At 33.5% G+C, this 10000-nt stretch overlaps 1 protein-coding gene and 1 long non-coding RNA gene across 2 annotated transcripts; both read right to left on the reverse strand.

The window, feature by feature from the left end:
* Positions 1-441: 441 nt before the first annotated feature.
* LOC118348888 lies at positions 442-2349 on the reverse strand. The gene has a single exon (XM_035691438.1). The coding sequence runs from the start codon at positions 2296-2298 to the stop codon at positions 442-444; it is 1857 nt and encodes a 618-aa protein (XP_035547331.1). The 5' UTR covers positions 2299-2349.
* An 88-nt stretch (positions 2350-2437) lies between these two features.
* Positions 2438-8412, reverse strand: LOC118348988. The gene is made up of 3 exons (XR_004801908.1): positions 8326-8412; positions 6111-6180; positions 2438-2514 (listed from the first exon to the last, which is right to left on the reverse strand). It is a non-coding gene; the product is annotated as an uncharacterized LOC118348988 (long non-coding RNA).
* Between the last annotated feature and the right edge of the window lie 1588 nt (positions 8413-10000).

Here is a 10000-nt window from a genome sequence, read left to right on the forward strand (position 1 = left end):
GGGGCATTACAGGTTGCTCGTGAGAGAGTGGCTCTCCTAATACCATATAAGCGATTAAGACTATAAGGTTTCAATGGAAATTTTCCCACACTTTTCATTGATGTAGTATAACCAGAGTTATATACATAGCTCTACAATTCTATTTTAAGAAATACACAACTATTAAGGCTACAAATATACATTGCATGATTGTAGGGATGACAACATTATATACAACATGATTTTAGCCTGGAGATCTCCTGTGCTGACTTGTCCATGATTTGTGCAATCTTCCTTTATATGTGTCCTCCACATTATTATTCAATAAAAGATGATTTGTAGCTCCAACAAAAGACTTGGTGAGGAACTACATAACTCATTTAATTTCTAAAATATTATTAAACTCAACATTATATTAAATTAACTTAAGAGAACAATAAGATTAAGACACTACATGAAAACCTAATTAATAATAGAAAACACAGTTTGTGTAATTGCAAGTCCGAGCAATAAGATAGCAACCAAAACTGAAAGTAAAGCCCAAGGACTATTGAAATAATTGTGCCTCAAATTTGCCTTCCATTCATTCCAGCGTTTGGCACAATGTCTGATCATATCAATGGAAGTTTTAGCATAAATGGAGTTGCTGGTTGAAATGCCGACATGGCGGCCAAGCTTGTTAACCATGATGGAAGCAACTTCATCATCACCCAACCAATTTTCAATGATTCCTTTCCGACGGAGTAATTTAACATCCTTTGGAGAGTCAATGAGATCATCCATGAAGCAAATATAGTCGCTGACATAATTCGAATCATTGTATGGATCATATTGCTCAAATGCAATTAGATTTCGCAAAAAAGTTTCAGTGTCATCTTCTATTCTCAAAGGCGAAATTTCCCATACCCCATTGCTAAACTGAATGGCAAACGTGGTACAATTCTTTGCCGCCTTGAATTTGACTCCACTCTCTTCAAGCTCTGTTGCATTAGGTATTGACTTTATCATATCTTTTGTATCCCTAAATTTTTTTGCCTTCTTGAATTCTACTCCAGCCTCTTTAAGCTCTCTGCCTTCAGGAATTGAGTTCCAGTATTCAATCTTGTTTAGAAAAGATAGGGGCATAAATTTCTCTACCATCTTGAATATGGCTCCGCAAAGTTTTTTCTTACCGTCCTCATTCCTATTTAGACCGAGTGGATAAGAAAATCTCATTGCTTTCTCCAATTCAACTCCAGCGTCTTGAAATGCAATGGCATCAGGTATTAACTTCCAGCGTTTATTCTCCTTAAATTTATCCCTAAATTTCTTTGCCATCTTGAAGTCAACTCCAGCCTCATGAAGCTCTATTCCATATGGTATTGAGTTCCAGTCTTCAATCTTCTTCGGACGATATGGAAACTTAAATATCTCTGTCATATTGAATTTGAGTCCAGATTTTTGTAGGTCGATGGCACAACATATGCCCTTGTTCATGTTTTCCATTTTTGCAGGTAATGGACTTACTACTCTACTTATCAGGCCAAATAAATGCTTAAATATCACTCCCTTCTTGAATTTGATTCCAACCTCTTGACGTTCTATGGCACGATCTAGTTCCATATCAAGTACTGAAAGCTTGATCATTGTATGTATTAGATCAAGTAGATGCTTAAAATCTGCGTTCTTGAATATGTCTCCAACCTTTAGATGCTCATGTACTATTTTTGCGAGTGGAGGAGTGATAGCCTTATGCATCCGACAAAGTCGAAATGGTTTTTCGGCTGAATAAGACCTCGATCCTTCAACATCCGAATCTTGAAATGGTAATGACCCAGATAAAAAAGAAATGGCAAGATCAACAAGTTGTCGTCTGATCTGGACTCTTTGATCTACGGAGGTTGAGCTTTCAAGACAGGTAATTTCATTGTTTTGCTCAATATTGATGGTGTGTTCTCCAGGATGTATGGATGGGCTAGGAAGCGGTGTCTGGTCCCTCGCACTCATCTCAAACAATTTAGTAAGAACAAAGTATGGAAGTTGATTTTCAAATAATATAAGATCACGAGCTATAACGGCAAGCATCCAGCACATTTGGAAGATTGGATCATGCTTATCCCTTAGATGCGGCATCTGACACTTTCGGAAAAGCTCAATGATGAAACACCCATCAAGTAGCATCATTTCTACGAACTCATCTTTTTTCAGGCTAATGCGTTCGGCATAGCAATTCCGGGCTCTTTCTTCCAAATAACTCAAGGCACTGATGTAATCTTTCACACTACGTTCATTTCTCCTTAGAAGCATTTGCTTGAGATACCTCAGTTTATGCTCTTCCATAAACTCATGCCCAACCTTGCCATGGTCATTGTAAGGACCGATCACAAGCAGAACGGGTTTGTAAGCCTTCTCATTTACCTTGAGTAACAGCTCGTGCACTTTAAATATAGAATGCTCTTCAGCATTAATTGGAGTCCCAGCTAGCTTTTTGTCAATAGCCTCAATACGAGTGGAGAGAGCATCTCTACCCATGATTTTGTGTGCAACTCTCTGATCCTAATACAAAGCATACAAATTCTCACTAATATTAACAAGTTTATGATAAAAATGTAGAAGATCCGTTTATATTCTAGAGACATGGTACAAGATCCGTTTCAAGTATTTGCATACAAATTTCACTAATTTTATAAAAGCTCCCATTAAAAAAATGACATGCATCTAAGAAAAACCTTTCCACTAATATAAATATAATCAAGGTGCTTCTTTTCCATTTATTTTGCCTAGACAATACAATTGGCTGAGTGATATTTCTAGTATTGCGCGCGGCTTAGGTTCCGTTTTTCATGGTGGGAATTATTTTTTATATTTATTCCGACTTTAGAAACGGAAAAATCACCTGAACTTACTGGAAATACTAGACAATTCCTTGGCTAGTGGAAAAACAGCTAGATTAGGTGAGAAAGAAGCTGATGAATTGAGTACTGGGAATTTTACTCCGGTAAAAGGAGAGTTAATGGAATCAGGCCGGTAATTTAGATTGTCTATCAATTCTTTGTGAAGCTCTTAAATCTTAGATGCTTTTTATTTTAAAAAGAAAAATAGATCTACTTACACACTTGGAAGTCAGAAGAACACTGTGAATTGATAAAAATAAAATAATAATAATTAATGAAGAATTATCTAGTGACTATTGTAACGGCAATACGAAAACAAGCTATTGAAACTGTAAAATCTATATACCAATTGATCTTATAACTTTCCGGAATACTTCTACCGTGGAGTACTACTTCTCAAATTAATAGTTCAGCTTTAGCAACTCAGAAGATGAATAGACCATTTGAAAATAATTCCACCCTATAATTAAAGTGAATATTGAAAAGTACGTAGAGATGCTAAGTAATGTAAACAATTTTTTTCTTTCATTAGGTTTTGCAGAACAGAAAAAACTGGCCAAATGTTTCAGTGTGTTTTAATAAGCGAAAGGAAATGAACTTGCTTGCTTAATGATTCCTCTACTGCTCTCTGATAAAAGGCTCGACATAAGAGTTTCCAAAATGCAGAAAACTATTATATATACCGAAGGAAATGTGAGTCAAATACCCCATCTATATATACCTATCTGGGATGATTGAAGTAGCTTTGACCTCTGAAAATTTCTCATATCGCTCCCTTTTCTATATATAATTATATTTGTGATTTGCGAATGTATGGTGAAAGCAATGTCTGACACGGGCGGCTCGGTATAAAATAAGGCATAAGCGAAAATTAAGATCAGGAGGGAGGCCCCTTTTATCTTTAATATAATAATAAAAATTAAATAATTTTATTAAATATGTAAACATTTAAAATTTATTTAAAGTTAACAATATTCCCAACTACTTAAATATGATATAGTATTTCCAATTAGGACTCTATCGAAACTCAAATACACTAAAGAGCTTAAGATGAAGAGAATCTAAGGGGAGACTAAATTCATATATAAGAATAGCCAAATAAAATCAATAATATTCTGTAAATAGAAAATTAAAATAATTCAAGAAGAAAATGGAAACCAAAGAATCTAAACGTTAGAAAGAGTGAAAGATGAACTGTGAAAGCTGATATATCTAAAGTCATATGTCAAGTCAGGGAGCTTACAATTATAATATTAGAGAAATAATTTGTACAAACTTAAAATAGATAAGGTCTATGTAAATTCTTTGTAAAAAAATAGAGTACTACACCCTAAAAAGTATATAAAAAAAAAATATTATTTTTAAATATGACTTACTCTTTTATAAAAAACTTATATATGATTTGCCTATTTAAAATTTATACCTAACATTATTTATGGCTGCCACATTTCTCTCTCAATCCTTTATTATTTATTTTCATTTGTTCTTTCACAATTTTGAGGTCTTTTACCAGCAGGGGCCTTATTATATCTATTATGAATAGCGGTAGGTAACTATATAGTTGTATATCTCGACACTTCAGAATCTGTTAAACCTGAAGCAGAATCTAAAGACGTCATAAACTTGAACTGAATATATAATATGACTAAACATGAACTTGAACTGTGAATGAAATATAAACTTAAAATATTTTTCAATAATAATTTAATAAATAAATATGAACCGTAGGTGACACAGGTTCCTAGAACCGTGTCATGTGATAACATGCACGAGTAATGCTAGAGCCACCGCTGGTTCTAGCATGTGTATTTTAATGTGTTTTTTTTACAGTTATTTTTTATAGAACTTTTTTAATATTTTTTAATATTTTAAAATAATAAAATAAATTTATAATATTATTAAAAAATACTTTCTTCATCACGAAGTAAAATAAAAAAATAATTTCTTTTTTTTTTACTTTATGATTAATGAAGTATTTTTTAATAATATTATTATTTTTTTATTTTTTTTAAATATTTAAAATTGTTAAAAATTTATATAAAAATAATTATAAAAAAAATACATAAAAAAATACATGATAAAACCAACGGTAATTTCAAGCAGAGTCGCCAGTGGTGGCTCTATCATTTTCCTAACATGCACATCAACTTCAAAAGTGAAGTTATGCATGCAAGTACTCTTTTCTACCTAACTATCAGAACTCCACCTAAACATTCCTCTTACATTTCTTGTTAGATAAACGCCGGCTCAAGGCCTAGACAGTTTAGCATACATCTGATAATATATAAAATTTATAATGGATAAATTCTTTATATAAAATTATAAACAAATTTTATTATAAAATAAATCTAACATATATAACTTATTCAGGTCAATCTTTATTTTCACGAAAACTCTTTCAATAAATACGTAGATCGACGTCACGGTCAAACGCATTTAACACGGGAAATTCATGTTAACCATTTGGTTATATATGCAATGTTGAACATCAGCGGGTTTAGGGAGTGAAGTCCAATTTGGACTATGCAAGTGCCCTGAACCAACCCGAGGTAGTTATACATTATTTACTCAATTTTTCAGAGTTGAGAGAGAGACCACAATAACTGATTTAGTAGTTAAACCCTTTCAAGATTGATAAATCATGCATTTTTATAGTATTTCTATTCATTTTTAGTTACCAAGCGACTTTATACATTAATCATGATATAGAAATTTTTTTGATTTTTTATTTTTATATGCATGCATGTAGTATGAGGTGAGGTTTGGATATATAGTGAATTGAGTTGAAATGAGAAGAGATAAAAGTTAAAAATTGAATAAAATATTCTTAGAATATTATTTTTTAATATTATTTTTATTTTAAAATTTGAAAAAATTGAATTATTAATACTGTAAATTTTTTTAAAAAATTTTTAAGAATGTGAAAAAAATATATGTAAAAAAAAAAAAAGGCAAACTGCCTTGTCGCGAGGATCACTCGGTAGGAATTCTCGATGAGCCACCCTTTTAACATTTTCTTTCAAACTTTATCGACATTTCTTTTCAAGCAGTGCAGTACTAAAAAGGTGTAGGACGAGATGAGTTCCGATATGGGCAAAAAGTTTTTTATTTTTATTCATTTTTTTTATACTCTTAAACATTTAAAAACAAATGCACAACATTATTAAAAAATAATTCTTTAACCATTAAGTAATAAAAAAAATGATTTAGATCTAATCTAATCATCAGGAAAAAGATCAAGGCCGTAATGAAACTTACTTTGGGTTAAATTCCTGATCGGCGCTTCAGATGATCGTTTCCTTCGTCTCTCACTGCTACCACGAAAAAGCTAAAAGGACAAACAACATATATAAAGATGCAGAGTGAGTTCGATGAACTGCACCAACTCAACACAACCTTGACTTAGATGTAGACTCTGGTTTATTTGAGTTGTTCCAATATTTAAGCTCTTTCAACTACGTACCTCAAATTGGCCATCACTTTCTCATAAATATCAATTTAAAAAGTGACAAAGATACCCGTGGATTGTAGACAAAACGTAGTATTCTAAATTAATATTTGGATCGTAACTTGTTGAATATAAATGTTCATGCTACAACAAATTTGACTTTTAGGGATAAAATTTTTTTGAGACAAAATTTTTTGACTTTTAGGGAGGGACGAAATTTAGATTTCGTCCCAAAAACAGTCCCACCGTTCGAACAATAATTTTTCTTCGAACAAGAAAATTTAGAGACGAAAGTAGTCGTCCCAAAAAATGATGTCCGTTCGAACAATGTGTATTTCGTTCGAACATATTGTTATATTAGTTTGAACGGTGTAGATTCCATTCGAACGCTTTATTATACTGTTCGAACTGTGTGTATTTCATTTGAACATATTGTTATATTAGTTTGAACGAGAAAAAATATGTTCAAATTGTAAGAAATATGTTCGAACAATTACGACCATGTTCGAACTATCTGATTCTAATGCGCCAAATATTGCCCGGGAAGTGGAATGTGCCATTTTTTTTAATTCATAAACTTCGTTCAAACAAAGATAGTTTCCATTCGAACGATTAGATTTTTTTATGTTTTTATCATAAATTCCATCTAATCAGCTACTCAAATGCAGATTATAAGGAAAGATTATCATGTTTAGAATTTAAAGTTGGTTTTAAAATAATTTTACTATATTTATACTCTTATTTATCTATTTTAGTAGTTATTTTAAAGTGTTTAATCTCCACCGTTGAATCTAGATTAAGAATCTTAGATGATGAAGGCTAGATTAAATAGTCAAGAAAAAATCCTAGAATCCTCATTTTTCCTTCTTCCCTCTCTCCTCTCTCCTCTCCCCTCCAGCCGCAGCCCCTTCCTCTACGATTTCCCTCTCGACTTCCCCACGTCACTGCCGCATCCTGACCACAGCTGCCGCTCGTCGCCGATGGCATCATCAGCTCCTCCTCGCCGGCCAGATCTCCTCCCCAGATCCTGACACAGCCCCCTCTCTCTCCCTCACACGCTCTCTCTCGCGACTTCTCCACGTCACCGTTGTATCCCAGACCACAGCTGCTGCTCGTCGCCAACGACATCATCAGCTCCTCCTCGTTGGCCAGATCTCTTCCCTCAGATCCTGCAACCCCCCTCTCTCCCTTGCACACTCTCTCTCTCGGGTCTACATCGTGCACCGCGCCACAAGTCCCCATCTGCAAAGCCCCTCCACTAGCATATGCACCACCCCTCTCACGAACTCGTGTAGTTTTGTGATTTAGTTATGTATGTTGCTATAGTTATTTGGTTATGTTTTCTAAGTATTTAACTTCATTTAATAATAGTTCATATTGTTGAGATTGTAAATATAAAAAATAAAAATAAAATTATATATTATAAGAATATTGTTGGCATATTTCTAATATTGTTGTTCCAAAAAATCTGATCGAATGTAATTGTTGACGTTCAAGTGACTATTAGAGATGAAAATATTTGTCTCAAAAAATCCGTTCAAACCGACCTATTGGTGTTCAAACAATTATTAGGGATGAAAAAAATTTCGTCTCTAAAAAATCCATTTGAACGGGCCTATTGGCGTTCGAACGACAATTAGGGACAACAATATTTTCATCTCAAAAAACAAAATCCGTTCGAACGCTTTTGAATGGTTCCATCTAATTTCGTTCCTAAAAATAATTTTTTGAGACAAAAATCAATTTTCATCTCTAAAAACTTTTTGAGACAAAATAGAGACGAAATCTTTTGTCTCTAAAAACATTTTGAGACAAAATTTGGATTTTTTGAGACAATGATTTGTGTAAAAAAACCCAATCTCTTGTATTTTTTTATTTATTCATTTTCTTATACCCTTAAACATTTAGAAACAAGTGCACAACATTATTAAAAGATAATTCTTTAACCATTAAGTAATAAAAAAAAAAAAGATTTAGATCCAATCTAATCATCACGAAAAAGATCAAGGCCGTAATGAAACTTACTTTGGGTTACATTCCTGATCGGCGCTGCAGATAATCGCTTCCTTCGTCTCTCTTTGCTACCACGAAAAAGCTAAAAGGATAAACAACATATATAAAGATGCAGAGTGAGTTTGATGATCTGCACCAACTAAACACAACCTTGACTTAGATGTAGACTCTGGTTTATTTGAGTTGTTCCAATATTTAAGCTATTTGAACTACGTACCTCAAATTGGCCATCACTTTCTCATAAATATCAATTTAAAAAGTGATAAACATACCCGTGGATTGTAGATAAAACATAGTATTCTAAATTAATGTTTGGATTGTAACTTGTTGAATATAAATGTTCACAGAACAGCAGCACTCGCATGCGTATCATTTACAATATTATGGAAAGGCATTCTTTGATTGCTCCATCGTATACAAGTCAAGGCTTTAGTAATTATTGGCCACATGAGTCTACATCATTTATAATAATGCTTCATGATCTAGATGATCTAAGACTGTTCATCCGGACTGTATTTTTTTCCTGGCCTGGTCTAGAACGTGGATATCCGGGTTTTGGTTACGGTTTTCGGCTAGGGTCAAATCCAGGGCGGAACCCGCATGGTAATAACCGGTTTCATTCGGTCTGGACCCAGGTATGAACCCGGGTTCCATAATAAACACCCGGTTCTGCCCCGGGTTTGTATAAACTGGAAGAGATGTAAGTTGTAACCCTAAATGCCACTTCATCTCTAATCTCACATCCATCTAACTCTCCCATCCATCTCTCTCTCTCTCTCTCGTCTCACATGCTAAAACCGTAGCATCTCTGTCGAGCAAAGCTCCGTCCCTCAGTACCAATCGAAGAAAACCCACCATCCTCGTGACCTCATCATCTTCGATGCCTTCATGTTGTCATCATCTTGACCTCAAGGTTTGTTCTCTGTGAGTTGGGTAACACAATAAATATTTCTTTGTAACATTTGTGTATAAAATGAAATGAAAATGACCTAGAATGGAGTGTGGTACAGAAAATGAATATGAGAAACAAAACGCACCCTTGGACCGACAAGTAGTACTGGTCTTGGCTTGCTTTCTCTATAATAGTTTTTTCAGGGTTTTTTCCTATTATTACTTTATTGATTTGGGTCTGTTATGATGAAAGTATTTGAATGGAAGAATCTTTGATAGATCTGGATAAAGTATATGCTGTTAAACATGGGTATAAACATGGGGTTTTTTTGTTATTTTGCTATCTGAAGTCTTTTATGCCATTATACTCTATTGACGACTGGGTGGAGCACATTCGTGAACCACAAGAAGCTGGATGCAGGGGACTCGGTTGTGTTCTTGAGAGCTAAATCACATGTTTCTCTCTGCCTATCAGAAACCATATACTTAATTTTATTGGCATTAGATATTTATGACTTGGTGTACACACACAACAGTCACTATAATACTACGTATTTTTATAATAATATGTTTAGTATGCCAATAAACAAGCTTGCAAGTAAAAGATTTCTAGCTTTATATCCTGCATTTTCTCTAATCCTCCATAGGAAAGTTTTGCAAATTAAAGTTAGAAGTCTTCTCATGTTTGTAACTTTTAAACCCTCCCTATTCCCATCTATTGTAAATTAAAGTAATAAAATATCTTGCATTTACTGTTCCTTTTATTTCATTTACTAGTTATAGAATGATAATAATG

This window comes from Juglans regia, chromosome 7 (assembly GCF_001411555.2).
Source record: "Juglans regia cultivar Chandler chromosome 7, Walnut 2.0, whole genome shotgun sequence".
Lineage (NCBI taxonomy): Eukaryota > Viridiplantae > Streptophyta > Magnoliopsida > Fagales > Juglandaceae > Juglans > Juglans regia.